Raw genomic sequence first — 16,581 nt, 5'->3', positions numbered from 1 at the left:
AGGCAGACTGAAGACTTGAAGACTTGAAGTCACTATAATGAATAAAAATGTCCACTCTTTAGCCTATTGGCTTGGTTAAATTTCACTCGCCACTAATATTTATGCATTCGTGCCTGTTTAAAATTGTACAATTGACATGTTCATTACATTTCCATATAATTTCAATTAAGGAAATATTTAGTGACAGGGAGAAAAAATCCCTTCATTTCCCTTTTGAATAGAAATCCACTCTCTCCATTTGTTTTCTAAATTTAAATTTGCCAGCCTTTGATTGTTTGTCTTGAGCCCTTATAATCTGCTCTCTCTCTCTCTTTTAATGCTGTCAGTTTTCTCATTTTCATTGCATGTTACCTTTTTAAAATGAAATAGATTTTAAAGGAAAAGGAGACAAGAGCCATGAAGTCAATGAGCAAGCTATTAATAGAGAAAAGAGCTCCATGATGCAAACATTAATGTAATAAAAATGATCTATTTAATGTATTTTATATTGCATTAACCATTAATCATGTTCTATAAGTAGAAACAAAACCTTATTATAGTGCCAGATAAATCTCTTATTGTGAATCTTGGATACAGTAGAAAAGTTTCTAATTCAGAGTAATTCAGTAATCGTGTTTCAGGTTATTTATAAGTAACCTGCTGGCATTTTGACACCATTGGTCTATTGCCATCCTGACCTTAAACTTCTGAGCAGAAATACCCATAATAATGTTATAAAGGTCTACCATGTAAATCAGAAACATCGCCTAGATTATTTTTTTATGGGAACAGCCAATTCTAATGAAATCTGTCTAAAGCTTCAATCCTATAATCACTTACCTGGGAATAAAGCCCTTGGAACACAGTGGAACTTATTTCTGAGTAGACACGCATAGGACTGCCTAGTCAAAATGCTGTTCAGTTATTAATGAACTGACTTTAGAAAACTCTCAGAAACAAGTAAATGCTGTTATAGTTACTAAATTGAATTGCTGCTGGATTTCTCTTCACTGGGAAAGAATTCTAGTTAGAGCAGAATGTTTTCTTGGGAATCAGAGAGTGGAGTAGAATCTGAAGTGGGATTTTTGAGGGCTCCCCATCACAGCGAAACTTGTTGATAACTGCCTCTTCTGTCTCTAAATCTGCAGCACTAATTAGAACTTCAATGGACAGTTTGCAATGTATCTGTGTCCGTCCAATCGTTACGAAAGCATAAGTATCGACTATCATTTAGTTCCATGCTGCTCAACTGGTGATTTACTGATCAAATACCGTGTTTCATTTTTCACATCACACTAAGCCAAAGAATGGCTTGCCACAAATGCGTGAGTTCTGGGAGAGGAGATGGTGACTTCTGCGCTACCTGGGGCTAAGCCATAGTTTGGCTGAGTGTGTCTCCCCAAGCCCGGCTCATGGTTTGTCTCACTCCGGACGAACCACAAGTGGTAAATCAAGAGCAGACCTTAGTTATAGCTCATGGTTAGTCTGGAGCAAGACAAGCCACAAGCCCAGGTTAGGACAGCATTCTAAGCCAAACCATAGCTTAACTTGGGGTAGTGTGCCAGCAGGAGGATTGGGGGAGGAGCGCAGTGGTCTCTTTTCTGGGAACCTCCACATTCACACAAAACCATGGTTTGGCTTAGTATAAGGTTACCGGTTTTTTTCTTCAATGAATCCAGGGGCACTTTAAATAAATAAATAAATAAATAAATAAATAAATAAATACATACTACACATTCTGAATGCTGATGCTGCAGCAATGGCGGTGGCAGAGGGGCAGCTGCCGCCTTGACCTCAACCACCACGTTTCCCCTTCCTCAGAGGCTTCTATCTCCTTTCTCCATGAGCCTGGGCAGCCCCTGAGTTGTTGGTTCTGCGGTGGTGGTGGTGGTGAAGCGGAGTGCTGTGGGTCAGGCATGGAAGGTGGAGAAGGAGGGCCGAGAGCAGCGGCAAGGCTTGGGCAGCACGATGCCTCCTTTCCCATCGGAGCAGCCCCAATCCCATTCCTACTTGTGTGCAAGCAGGAGGGTGCAGGGATCCCTCAGCTGGGAAGCGAGGCTTCACACTGCCTTTTGGAGCAGCCCCATTCCAACTCCTACTTCTCCTACTACTCCTACTTGAGGTCCAGCGCCGAGGGCCTTCTGGCGGTTTCCTCATTGCGACTTCCAAGTAGCTCCTGAAGCCAGCCAGAGCCTACTGCTCCGGGCTGCTGAGACTGCCGCGTTTCCCGGGGACATTAGATGAAATCCGGGGACATTCCGGGGATGGAATTTGACCAGGGACTTATTCGCAAATCCGGGGACTGTCCCCGGGAAACGGGGACGTCTGGTAACCCTAGCTTAGTATTACATGCAAATCAGGTCTCTGTGTGCTCAAAACTTAAAGTTTGAACAAATGGAGTTTGAACTTTATAGTTTGAACAAACGGAGTTGTCATCAAACTTCATCTGAAGTTCAATTTCCAGGCAATTTATGAAGTTCCTGCATTGAGGGGAACACACAAAGAGTTGCGTTACAAAGTTTATCTGGGAAGCAAGGCAGCGTCCACACACCTCCAAAACAGGCAAAATACAACTAGCACAAAATCAGTTCCTTGACCTCCGCAGGCTTGCTAAAACTAAAAACACAGGTTTGTCATTATTTTCTTTCCAAAATAACAGAGTGACAAAAAAACCAGACATGCTAGAGAATTATTTAAGCCACAGCTCCTCTCAATCAGGCTTGAAGCAGGGCCCTTCCTGGAGGTCGATGGCAGTTTTAACCTTAATCTCCCTTTTTGTCTCTTCTCTCAGCAGTAGCCGCATCCAGCGATCAGAGCCAGATCCCTATAATTGCTGTGTCTGTTACAGTGGGAGTGATCCTCTTGGCTGTTGTTATTGGTTTCCTTCTCAGCGGAAGGTAAGAGGCAAAAGCTTGTGTTTTTGTGCTTCTCAACACTTTTTCCTCTGTCTGTATCCCCACCTTCCACTGACCTCCCCTTTTACTTCAATCTAGCCAGCTGTATTTGCAGCACGTTTCTTCACAAACTAGAGAACATGGAAGCACTGGAGTCTATTAAACATGGGGTGATATTCTCAGGGGTGGAGGAAGGGGGTGCGATGGGGCAGGTCTCCCCGAGTGTCACCACTGAGGGGGTGACAAAATGCCGGGCAGCACTCACCGCGGGGCCTGCAGTGCACCTGAGCCACACGTCTCTCCTGGGAGTGACGCAGTGGTTTGGGTACCCGCAGGCTCCACGCTGCCCCAAACGGTCCGCCCGTCGCCTCCCCCTCAGCTGTAGGGCAGCTGAGTGGGAGGAGGCAGGCAGACTCCTCGGAGACCCCGTGGAGCGTCCTGCCCTGGCTCGCCCTGCCCCACAGGTGGCTGGCCCCGCCCCTGGCGCAGGGCACACGCACCACCCCAGACGCCCAATCAGCTTGCTCCACCGCTGAATATTCTCTCTGCAAAGAGAGCTGCACCTATGCTTCCCTAGGATGCTTGTCTCTAGGGTTCAGAATGCCATGGCAAGACTCTTTACGGGGTCTCTGCCATGGGATCACATTCATCCAGTGCTTTTCCAGCTGCACTGGTTCCCAGTAGAGTACAGGGTCAGGTTTAAGGTGCTGGTTTTGACCTTTAAAGCCCTATGCAGCCTAGGACCCTCGTACCTACAGGGCAGCCTCTCCTGATATGCCCCACAGAGGACATAAATAACAACACTTTGGAAGTCCCGAGCCCCAAGGATGTTAGATTGGCCTCAACCAGGGCCAGGGCCTTTTCAGCTCTGGCCCCAGCCTGGTGGGACTCCCTACCACAGGACATCAGGGCCCTGTGGGATTTGATAGCTTTCCACAGGCAAGACAGAGCTGGCCTTTGGGCTGGACTCAGTCTGACCCCCACCTATTGTATTTTTTGATGGAACCCCTTATATGGGATTTGTATATAAATTTTCCCTCGGCTCTTTTTGCTGGTCCATGTAGGACCAGTATGGATAGTTGGCCCCGGTGAATATTTGACATTTTCTCCCCTTAAGGCTTTGATCTATAGGCTACCACTAAAACGAGGCTGCATTTTAAGCTGTATTCTAACTTATATTTTAATCAACTGTTTGGTTTTTTAAAAAAATGTTTTTACTCTATTTATATTCAGTGTTAGCCACACTGAGCCCGGTCTTGGTTGGGGAGGGCGGGTTATAAATAAAAATTTATTATTTTTATTGTTATTATTATACAGAGGTGAGCACCTATTTTACTTTGCCTAGTCAGCAGAATGGCAATCTGCTCTCTGCACTATGGGCAAAATGTGGCCCCGACTCCCCATCAACTCATCAGGAAAACCTTACTGTAGGTCTGGATTCATGTATGGTTGCTATTGCACAGGAAGCTCTCATCATATTGAGTTGAGCCATGGGGGACGAGGGAGGGAGATGAGAATCGGAAAAAGACCATAGCTGATCCATCTTTCATTGTGCTGCGGGAGGGCAGAGGGAGGGAGGGAGCGGAGCGCGAGCCAACAGCTCTCCTTGTGTAGGTGAGAACACGGCAGCCAACACTTTCTACAGGGTCCTGCTGTGAACCTGTCCTCCTTGTGCTAATTTTGCTCTTCCGGTGAGTGTCTCTATGATAGCCTGCTCAAGAGTGGATTTTTGGTAATATGGTGCCCTGTGTAAGACCAAAAATTGCCCCCTCCCACCCAAAATAGTTCTAACTTTGAGTAGGTACCCATGTAAATACAGGTTGTTGTTATTGTTGTTATCTTGAACCCCCTTAACTCGGTGCCCCGTGCAGGGGAAATGCCCACACCACCCTAAATCCAGCACTGCTCTGCTTCCTTCCTGAACTGCGATGGGACAGAAAAAAGGGTTGCAATGCAATGTTGGTTCTTACTCCACCCACCATCAACTTTGGCTCCACTACCATTGGCTCTAATCTCATTTACTTTTCCTGTGGGTCACTGGCCCTTCATAGAAAGCTTTCCCCCATACCGGGTTTAAACAAGCCACAGTTCTGTGTGTTTGGACATGACAGGGAAGTGTGGTTTGTTTCAAAGTGACTTCCAATCCAAAAGAATAAGACAGGGGGAACACATGCTTGGAGCTCACCAAAACTTGTTCATGTCACAGGAAACCGTGGTTTCGCATGACATCTGAACCATGCCTTTTTGAGTGACGATGGCTCTGGGATGCTCAAAACTGTTGAGAATCCACATTCACTGTTCCTAAAAAGCCCTTCAGCATTATTTGGCTTCTGCGGTAGCTTTCCTTCATGAATTTCAAAACTTGGCTGGTGCTTTGAGTGGCTCTTCACAATCCAAACTAAAACAGATTTTTTTTTTTATAAAAAAAAGAACCAACCTCCAGCTTTTCCAGCTAGCAGCCAATTTGGGAATGAAAGCAAAGGGAAGCTGATTTAAGAGGCAGAAATTATTTTAGCCCTGCTGTGTTTGTCTTGGATATGATTTTGAACGAATTCGTGGAGTGTCTTAACATGCTGTGGCATTACAAGGTGGTTGTGGTTTTTTTATGCATTCCAAGCCAAGCTAAAGCCATTTTCTAGATTCTGCTAATCATTTTGTGGGCATATTTTGAGCCCAGACTAGTGCTTAGCAGACATCATGGGGTTCAAGTTCTTTGTAATTATTGCTAGCAAGTATCAACACTTGGCTACAGCATCGCTGGGCTCAAGCACAGCCGCAGCAGGGAGTTGCCGCTCCTTATCTATGAGTTTTTGGTCTGGGCGAGGAAAGACCAATTTGCTGGAAACCCAGGCACAGGGGTAAATTGCTGTTCCACTTACTGCGTCCTACTATATGGGATGATCTGATTCAGAGTGGAAGCAAACATTGCACACCAATGCATGCAATTTAAACCCTCACAGATACTTTCTTCATTTTTGGAAATTGCTTCAGATGGGAGGCAGATTATATTGGGGTGGGGAGCAGGGTTATGAAGTATTCCCGAACTCTGGTGGGGGACACAGTGCACTCCTTCTGGGGCACAATGTCCAGCTTTGGTCCTCACCCTGCACTCAGCTCTCACCCGTGGCTCCCAGAAATTGTCAGCATGCAACAGCAGCCACACCCTGGGAACGGATTTGACTGGCTGGCTAAAGCAGGTGATGGTAGCTGAACGGTTTCAAACCTTCAGTTAATTAGGGGCTTCACCTGCATGCAAACACAGGCCCCGGCAGATTGAGCAGACAAGACCAAGGGTGGGTCCAATGGTTAAGAAGGCAGTTGTAGTCGAGTAAGATTGTCTTCCATGAACACAGTTTTAACAGTGAGTCCGTAAGTGACTGTGGAGACCAAGTCTGGATCTACACGTCCTTCCACAGTGGGGACATAGGTTTCTGGGCAGGAGTTGATCACGGTGAGGGTTTGCCAAGCGTGCCTTCCTCTTAGCACGTTTCTCCCTTTTGTCCTGAGTTTGAGTGTCTTCAAAGCCCATGACCCCTTTGGTAAAGGCTGTTCTCCAACTGGAGCGCTCGCAGGCCAGTGTTTCCCAGTTCTCGGTGTTTATACTACATTTTTTTTTAGATTTGCCTTGAGAGAGTCTTTAAACCTCTTTTGTTGACCACCAGCATTATGCTTTCCATTTTAAAGTTCGGAATAGAGTAGTTGCTTTGGAAGATGATAATCAGGCATCCGCACAACATGACCAGTCCAACGGAGTTGATGTTGAAAAATCATTGCTTCTTGTGCTTATACTTGGTTTTGGCCTCACAGAAGGCAGTACTGGTCTAAACAGACCATTGGCTCAGTATACGTGTATAAGACTTGGTGGTGGCATAAACCATCCAATGGCTACTCTAAAGTGTTGACACTTCATTCCGTTTGTCAGCTACAACTACAATCTTTCTGTTTGTTTTTTCTTAAGTGTCACAAATAGCAGGTTGGCATTCTGATGCCCTATGGTACCATAGGATACCTGAGTCCACTGGCAACAGTCCTCTACAACCAAAGGTCAGGCAAGCATTAGTCACAGTGGTACTGTGGAAATGCATTAGTTTCTGAAAGTTTATGGATGCCTGGAGAATTTGAAATTAGCCCTATTTTGTCCTGAACAATCAAGCTGCATTTTAGACCTCATTTTCTTGCATCTATTCTAAACTCCCTTGTTAAATAACGTGCCTTCTGATCGAGGTCAAATAGCTGTTAAGCAAAATATTGATGGACGCTTTAATCATATGTTCGTTCCTTTTCTAAGAACACAAAACAACATTTTTTTTACTGTCTGAAAAGGAATTATTCTGGAAGATTAAAATAAGAGGTCATTAGAAGGCTTTGGGGTTGCAGTTGTTTTGTGAAACCCGACTGTTTGCTTGTTTTTATTAGACAAGCAGCAATGTTTGTGGCACTTTTGCAAAGTGACATAAAGACACACACACAAAGGGAAAAAAAACACACGCATGGTCCTTGCTTGATGGAGCTAGCATTCTAAATTTCAGTAGCAGAAGGGGAAAACAGGTTGAAAGGGTTGTTAGATAAACAAGGGCAAATGCAGTTGCGTGCTGAGGTCCCCCAAAACACCCCTACCCCAATAACTCACACATCACTCATAAATTTTTTGTTTAAGGTTTTTGGCATAATTTTGGCCACAACTTTATTAAACATACAAATTGTGAGTGGTTGCTTAGGCACTGGTTATGACTATCTGTCCCTCCCCCCGCCTTGGGGGACAGCACTGACTCCCGGATTCCAGCGAAAGCCAGTGTGGAGGAACAAGATCAGGGATAACTGGAGCTGCGGCACAGACCCTCAGCTTCTCCCCGCATGCTCCCAGGGGCTTACGCGGCCCAAACCCGATGCCAGGGGTTTGGACGAAAGGATGGTAAGCCCCTGAATTCCTTTAACAGAATTCCCGTGCAGCAGCAGCATTGGAGGGGCAGGCACAGCCAATCCATACCCCTCCACCAACCAATTTAAACCAATGCCTAACCGCCAACCTTACAAGTTGTGACGATTTGCTACGCAGTAGGCAAAAACCAATTGGCACACATGCAGATGACACAACCTTGATGGTAGAAAGTGAGGAGGAATTAAAGAACCTTTTAATGAGGGTGAAAGAGGAGAGCACAAAATATGGTCTGAAGCTCAACATCAAAAAAACGAAGATCATGGCCACTGGTCCCATCACCTCCTGGCAAATAGAAGGGGAAGAAATGGAGGCAGTGAGAGATTTTACTTTCTTGGGCTCCATGATCACTGCAGATGGTGACAGCAGCCACGAAATTAAAAGACGCCTGTTTCTTGGGAGAAGGGCAATGACAGGCCTAGACAGCATCTTGAGAAGTAGAGACGTCACCTTGCCAACAAAGGTCCGTATAGTTAAAGCCATGGTTTTCCCAGTAGTGATGTATGGAAGTGAGAGCTGGACCATAAAGGCTTGATGCTTTTGAATTATGGTGCTGGAGGAGACTCTTGAGAGTCCCATGGACTGCAAGAAGATCAAACCTCTCCATTCTGAAGGAAATCAGCCCTGAGTGCTCACTGGAAGGACAGATCGTGAAGCTGAGGCTCCAGTACTTTGGCCACCTCATGAGAAGAGAAGACTCCCTGGAGTAGACACTGATGCTGGGAAAGATGGAGGGCACAAGGAGAAGGGGGCGACAGAGGACGAGATGGTTGGATAGTGTTTTCGAGGTTACCAGCATGAGTTTGACCAAACTGTGGGAGGTAGTGGAGGACAGAGGTGCCTGGCGTGCTCTGGTCCATGGGGTCACCACGAAGAGTCAGACATTTAGAAGACATCTGAAGGCAGCCCTGTTTAGGGAAGTTTTTAATTACTGATGTTTTAATCTATTTTTAATCTTTTGTTGGAAGTGGCACAGGGTGGCTTGGGAAACTCAGCCAGATGGGCAGGGTATAAATAATAATATATTATTATTATTATTATTATTATTATTATTATTATTATTATTATTATTATTTTTGAGGCAAGCAAGGAAGCACTATTTAAGTAACTAAGCTAGCCCATTTGGGGTTGCGGTGCCCATCTCGCTTTATTGGCTGAGGGAGCTTCCAGGTCATGACAGCTTCCGGGTCATGTGGCCAGCAGGACTAAGCTGCTTCTGGCGAACCAGAGCAGCGCACGGAAACACCGTTTACCTTCCCGCCAGAGCGGTACCTATTTATCTACTTGCACTTTGATGTGCTTTCGAACTGCTAGGTTGGCAGGAGCTGGGACCGAGCAACGGGAGCTCACTCCGTCGTGGGGATTCGAACCGCCGACCTTCTGATCAGCAAGTCCTAGGCTCTGTGGTTTAACCCACAGTGCCACCCGCGTCCCACTCCCAAACTAGGGTCATCCAATGACGATGAATATTGGAAGATTCAGGCAAAATAAAGCACTTCTTCACAAGTCGTGTAGTGAAAATAAATGGAATTTCCTTCCACAATATGTAGTGATGGTTGGCAGTTTGGACGGCCTTTAAAGGAGATTAGACAAATTCATGGAGGATGGAGGCTGTCAATGGCTACTGGCCATTGTTGTACCGCCAGTATTGTCAGTGCTATGCCTCTGAGACACGTGAATGGGGAACATGCAGTTGTTTTCAGGACCTTCTTGCAGACTTCCCAAAGTCCTCTGGCAGGCCATTGTGAGAACAGTATGCTAGTTAAGGTGGTCTCTGATCCAGCAGGGCTGTAACGCTCTAGGCTGCATCGTCTTTGGACAGCAGTCGATGAAAGTTGACTTGCATGTAGTAAACCAGCCAGGGGCGCCAACTTATAAAAAATATTGGGGGGGCCCATACCGACTTATAAAAAATATTGGGGGGGCCCAAGACCTCCAAACCACTGCTGCTGGGGGAACGAAAGGGGCGAGCCCCGGGCTGCCCCGACCTTAAGTGAACCTGTGAGGGCCCGCCCTTTGCGGCAGCCGATTGGCTGCCGCCGTGGGCGGTGAATATTAATGAGCTAGGGGGAATCCCCGCTTCTCGCGGGGCTGACGCCAGCCCCGCGAGATTGTTGATGGGTCGAGAGCCCGCAACCCCACCCCCTCTCTAGATCGGGAGTGGCTTTGTTTTAACTCATTACTGAATGTATCTTAAAAGGTAACTATCGTCAAACAAGGAAAATAAAAAATACCAACATAATTTTGTGATTTTACAAAGCATAATATAACTAATAATTTTCTTAAATTATTGGGGGGGGCAGAGCCCCTCCAAACGAATTTTTGAGGAGGCTCGGGCCCCCTCAGGCCCCATGGAGTCGGCGCCTATGAAACCAGCACCTCAAGGAAAGAGGTATGCTAAACTCGTCTCTCTGGTGGGAGTGTTTTTGTTTGTTTCAAGTGTGCAAAGTGTTCAGAAACCTGGGGTGCTTATTATTATTATTATTATTATTATTATTATTATTATTATTATACTTCTCTGAACTGGATTCTCGTCTTATAAGCACATCGGTAAACAGCTCACAGCCGCCCAATGCAGGCCTTTATCATCCATTACCATACTATATGAATCATTTTCTAGTGTAGTCTTGTAAAAACCAGTTACGCTGGGTTGTGTGTGTGCCTCATGCCATCCCTTCACCAATAAGATTTGTCATTCTCCCATCAGCCCATTTTCTCTCTTATAAATTTGTTAGAGGAACACTTTTACAGCCTCAGTTTTACGATGCATGCCATCAATATTTCACTAGGTGATTGCCAGTGTGAAAGTAGGTTTGTTACCAGATAAAATGCCACAGGAATATTTAGAATGGAAATGCCACTCTTCTGTTTTACATTTATTGAACAACATTGACCTGTGTCCTAGGCCTCATTTTTTCCTTCCAGTATGATGGGAATAAGAGGCATAAATTTTCAGGGGAATAAGTCGTTTCCAAGGTATGGAAAAGATCAGCCAACTGCAATGCCACATCTGATGTGTTTTTATCAGCTGAAGAACTCATTCAGTTTATTTTAGATAAACCAAGCCTTAATGCTTGATACGTTCTGCAGTGACTGATATAGTACACTTAAATCTTGGCATTTGGTAATACAGCAATAGGCATAAATGTTCCCTTGTAGGGTGATTTTATTTCCTGAAGTGTGCATAAAACAAATAGGAAGGCTTGTCTCCATCCTTTAGATTACATTTCTTGCCACTGACAATATAAAGGAATGGCTGCGTTAACAAGCCTCTGCTTCTAAAAAAACACTTTACTAATCAGTTATTAGGATCAAACAAGGCTGTTTCAAGAATTCTTGGTCCCCTTTAAGGAGGGCTATTGAGACCCCAAATCCTACCAGGATTTTCCTGTATCCTCTTTCTTTTTCTGAATTAAAAGGTGGATGTGGATAGCAGATCCCGCAGGACCCCAAGTACAGATGATGCCAATATTTTATCTAGCCCTTTTTTCTTTTTCCAAGACAAGAGTTGAATAGGGCATGCCTCGTATCCAGTTGAAAAATGTTGGTACAAACAGGGCAACTTTGCATTCCTTATTTGATAATTTGCCTATTGTGTGATGATTTCGGTGAGAAGCTTCCTTACACCATGCCATCAATCTTGTTCAATAACAGGAGGTGTGGCTACAGCAAAGCAAAACAGGACCCCGAAGAGGAAAAGATGCATTTTCATAATGGTCACAGTGAGTAAAGTTCAGATAATACGCTAGAGAATTGCACTGCTTTCTAGTATTTTTATCTTGATGTGGTATAATACATAGCATTATAGTTCTATACTGTTTAGGGGGTAGGCAAAACCAATGGGCTCACTTTCTCTGACTTTTGGTAGAAAGTGGAAAGGGTTTATTCCACTTTGCCAAGATGGCAAAATAGGTAGAACATGAGACTCTTAATATCAGGGCTGTGGGTTCGATTCCCACACTGGGCAAAAAAATTCCTGCATTGCAGAGGGGTTGGAGTATATGACTGTTGTGGACCCTTCCAGCTGTACAATTCCATGATTCTGCAATTCATTCCAGTTTGGTAAAGAGAAGATGACAGAATCATACCCCTTGCTAGATCCAGTCCTACAGAGTGTGCGTCTAGCACAGGCGAGAGGGCTGCATTAGCTTCACACTCTTCAAGGCAAGAGTGCAGGGAATAAAACTACACATCTGCATTGTAGGCCTCCTTTTATTTCCAAAGCAGCACTGCTGTTCCAGAAACGCTTCATGCCAAAGCTGTGGATTTTGCTCCAAGTGGAATTCTGCTCCAGCAAATGGGCTAAATATCCTAAATAATTCAATTAATATTTTTACAGTGTTGCAGATATACTGGGAATGGCAGGCATGACCCTCAAGTTTATTTAAAACAAAAACAAAAAAATGGCTAAAATAATTTGATATTGAAAGTGTTTCCTATTAGAAAGCTCCCAGGTGAGAGCTGGGAGGTAGTGTGAGATTTAAGCTTCGAGAGAGGCCTCTGTGTTTTCTTTGTTCTTTCTCTGTTCTTGTTTTCATTTCAATTAGTTTCTTTAATCTTATTGTATTATGAAAAAGATTTCATAAAATCTTTTTTCTTTTTTAAGTATTTCCTATTAGATGGAAATGGTTAGAGATTAAAGAGCAGCTCCAAGATCTGATTAAAAAGCAGCTCCGGAGTCTCTTGTTTTGCGTCTTGAGGCCCCAAGCCAGCCCCCCATGAAATAACTACACATGGACATAGAATTAAGGTTGATGGGTAACATTAAGGCCACAACTTTATTGATTGCAAATTAAATGTGAGTGGTATTATTGGCATAGGAATTGGCTGAAGACTGTAATGGACTACTGCCCCAGTTGACAGAGCCTATGTAGGTAAACCCATTGGGGCAGCAACATCAGGGTTTTGCCCAACAGAAGCTTACCACGAGGTTCCTGTGATCCCGGCATGGCCCTAGCCCATCAAGCGGACTTCCAACAAGATCCAGGACCCGTAGATTCCTTTAACGGAATACCTTTTGATCATTGAGGTGATGACCACACCTCCCCTCCACACACAAAATGAAGCCAATGCCTAACCGCCAAACCTGGAACGTTGTGACGATTGCTAAGGGGGTAGGCAAAAAAAACCAAGTGGCCAGTGCCAATTTGCCAAATGGATAAAAATTCCTACCCGGTCCCTGTTCCAAGACAGGCGACTCACACATAGTGCAAAGCAAGGCTGAGAACCTACACTAAGGGTGGGAGGGCGGGTGTTCAGCAGCGCCAATCAAGAGCCTAGGGCACTCTTGCGTTGATGCTTATATAATTCCTTAACCACCCCCACCCCTTTCCTGATTGGCTGTGACCCGTGATGCCTATTTAGAGAAATGAAACTTAGACCTAGAAACGAAACTTACCGTAGATTCTGGTGTATAAGATGACTTTTTAACCCCGGAAAAGAGGTTAAAAAGTCAGGGGTCATCTTATACGCCGGGTATGGGTGGCACGGATCGGAGCCCACCCCCCGCTGCCGCGGCGGCTCTGAAGCCGCGGCAGCAGCGGCAGGCTCCGCTCCGTGCCAGGAGAAAGCCGCCCGGCGCGGAGCCTGCCCCACACGCCGCTTCGGAAGGAGCAGCAGGGGCGTCAGGCTCCACTCCACGCTGGGCGGCTTTCTCCCGGCGCGGAGCTGCCCAGCGTATTAGGCGACTGGGCTTATAAGACGAACCCCCAAATTGCAGCTGCCAATTTGGGGGGTCGCCTAATACGCCGGAATCTATGGTACTTTGTCAGGGGTGTGTCCAGGGGCCCAGTCGCAAGAAGGACCGCCTTCTGAGGATGATCCCATTTCCAGCAGTGCTGTACTTACGAAAGAAAGAAAGAAAGAAAGAAAGAAAGAAAGAAAGAAAGAAAGGGAGGCCTGCACTGCAGGTGTGTTGTACCTTGAAGAATGTGAAGCAGGGATCTTGTGCAGACCCCGTTGTAACTATCCAAAATCTAGAGGAGTCATATTTTCTGCAACCTTTTTTCAATAATAGCACCTTTGTGACTTTGAACTTTATATTTAATTTTAAATCCGGTGGGGTTTGATAGCTAGGACTGCAACTCAGTTCGTGACATCTTAATGGGATAATCGTATTAATTTAAGTTGAACTATCCGTTAAGATTGCGTGAATTCGTATAGGGGGGAAAACCAGTATTTCTGAAGCAAGCAGCATACTTACTTTGTTGCTGTTGTTTATGATGCATACATATATCACAGCAGACCTCATCTTAGAGAAAGGGAGCAATGTCTCTTTTAAAATGGCGCTTGCCACCTGCAATTTTTATGAACATTGGTATTAAAAATACAACCCCTTTATTAAAAATATATACCCTACCCGATTAATCGTGGTTCCCTTTGGTCTATTAAAAGTTTTTTTAATAAATTAATCAAAGTGAGTAATAGATTAAATATTGCAGCCCTGGTGTGCACCAAATGTTTCTTAAGTAGCTCATAATGGTATCTTTCTGACAATGATATGCTGTGCTCACATACTCCGTTTTGTAATTAGTAAAATACATTTCCCTTTGCACTAGTGTTCCAGCTTGTTCAATTTTCAGTTCTGCTGCTCGCCAGTTCTTTTAACATATTAAACCCTTAATTTTATGCACAGTTAAATTACCAGGAGTGCGGACTTATATCGACCCACACACCTACGAAGACCCAAATCAAGCTGTCCATGAGTTTGCCAAGGAAATAGAAGCCTCGTGTATATCAATTGAAAGAGTTATTGGAGCTGGTAAGATTACCAATATCACCATTTACCCTTCACTCACGCTATTGCTGTAACATCAGGATTCCGTTTTTGCATTGCGCGACCAGCTGGTGACCACCCCAGGGAACACCAGAAAGGAATAATGACAGGTGACAACATGTTATGGAATTAAAATTTGGCCACATCTTTATTAAACTTCCAAATGTAGGAAGACCTTCGCTTAGGCCTTGGGCGTGTACCCCTCCCAGTCCCCTTTCAGGGGAAACTGGGGCTCATCAGAGTAAATGGGATATGGGGGTGCTCTGCGAGACGTAAGTGTAGCAGGCAGCCCAGCCCAGCCCATAGAAAGAAGATTCCACCTAAACATTAGGAAAAACTTCCTGACAGTAAGAGCTGTTCGACAGTGGGATTTGCTGCCAAGGAGTGTGGTGGAGTCTCCTTCTTTGGAGGTCTTTAAGCAGAGGCTTGACAACCATATGTCAGGAGTGCTCTGATGGTGTTTCCTGCTTGGCAGGGGGTTGGACTCGATGGCCCTTGTGGTCTATTCCAACCATGGGGGGGGGGGAGTCGCCACTTCCCCCCATAGTAGGGTTACCAGATGTCCCCGTTTCCCAGGGACAGTCCCCAGATTTGTGAATAAGTCCCCAGACAAATTCCATCCCTGGAATGTCCCCGGATTTCATCTAATGTCCCTGGGGAACGCGGCAGTCTCAGCAGCCAGGAGCTGTTGGCTCTGGCTGGCTTCAGGAGCTACTCGGAAGTCCCCATATGATGGTGGTGCAGGAGCTCTAAGAGGCAGCTTCCGGGCTGCCTCCACCTTCCCTGACCCCAGCAACTAAGCTGTGAAGGGAGGATTCATGCTGCCTATCAGAGCTTGCGTGCAAGCAGGAGGGGGCAGGGATCTCTCAGTTAGGCAACGGGAAGGCTCGCTTCCCAGCTGAGGGATCCCCGTCCCCTCCTGCTTGCACGCAAGTAGGAGTTGGGATGGGGCTGCTCCTCAACGTGTAGTATTTTATTTATTTATTTATTTATTTATTTATTTATTTATTTATTTATTTATTTATTTAAAGAGTCCCCTGATTCATTGAAAAAAATCTGGTGACCTTACCCTATAGGCAAGAAAAGAGTAAAGGATTCCACCCAAGGCCTTAAACCGCCAAAGTTGTGAGAAATTTCTACGGGGAAGACCAAACCTGCCAATGCAGGAAAATTTCTTCCCGGTCCTTCAACAGCAACCAGTCAAAGACCACAGCAGAGCCCGCTAAACAGGAAGAAAACAAACAAGAAGGGAGGGTAGGGTGTGTGAAGCTCCTGAGCCGACTGCCTGGCTGCTGCTGCCGGCTCCTCCCCCTATTTATGGGACTGGCCCCACCTCCTAGCAGTGTAAGTTGACTAACTGAGGCTGGGTGTGAACCTCCAAAGAATAACACTGAGAGGCAGGGCAGCCCATACAACCGGTAAGTTCCCTAGGGTGCGAAGCGCCACGTGCAATCCCGCAAAGGGCGCCCACATGCCCTTTGATTTAAAACTATGCAAAAGGTAACCTTGATGCAGTCATGTGCGCACATTAGGACTCCTTTTTTGCTTTTAATAAATATGGGTACGTTCTAGCGTGCATTGATAAGCTATAAGGAGGAAAACTAGGATAAACTGCCCATGTGCGACAGCTTGTGCAAAGTCCGGTAATAAGAAAAGCAAGCAAACAGGCACACAGTGGGTCACTAATGCATCGGCTCTGCTACAGGAACAAGAGCAGGGAGTGTGGAATCTCAAAATATTGAGGGTGGCCCAGATGGAGAAAATGCCTTATGCATCCCTATGCATTCCAGTGGACTTGCGCTGGAAAACTGACTGCCACATGGTGCCTATTTATACTGCTTGTGGGGTGGTTAAGGGAGGGGCAGTACCTCTGGTGGGGGCGACATATCATACTCCTTCTGGGGTAGTTTGTCCACCTTTGGTCCCCTCAGCTCTCACCAGTGGCTCTTTAAAAGATGTCAGCATGCAATTGCGGCCACACCCCAGGAACGTCTTCA

The 16,581-nt window shown here is 45.5% G+C and overlaps 1 protein-coding gene across 10 annotated transcripts in view; it reads left to right on the top strand.

The window, feature by feature from the left end:
- Positions 1-16,581, top strand: part of EPHA5 (EPH receptor A5) — a 243,872-nt gene that overhangs the window by 192,555 nt on the left and 34,736 nt on the right. For 5 of the 10 annotated variants that reach the window (XM_077917600.1, XM_077917598.1, XM_077917594.1 and 2 more), the window contains 3 exons: positions 2,774-2,876; positions 11,464-11,531; positions 14,444-14,569. In XM_077917600.1, the coding sequence (XP_077773726.1) occupies positions 2,774-2,876; positions 11,464-11,531; positions 14,444-14,569 (297 nt within the window). Of the gene's footprint in view, positions 1-2,770; positions 2,877-11,463; positions 11,532-14,443; positions 14,570-16,581 lie in introns of all 10 variants that reach the window. The other 5 variants (XM_077917599.1, XM_077917597.1, XM_077917593.1 and 2 more) reach the window with 1 other exon arrangement.

This window comes from Podarcis muralis, chromosome 13, assembly GCF_964188315.1.
Source record: "Podarcis muralis chromosome 13, rPodMur119.hap1.1, whole genome shotgun sequence".
In the NCBI taxonomy this organism is placed as follows: domain Eukaryota; kingdom Metazoa; phylum Chordata; class Lepidosauria; order Squamata; family Lacertidae; genus Podarcis; species Podarcis muralis.
This window is presented reverse-complemented; position numbering and strand designations above follow the sequence as displayed.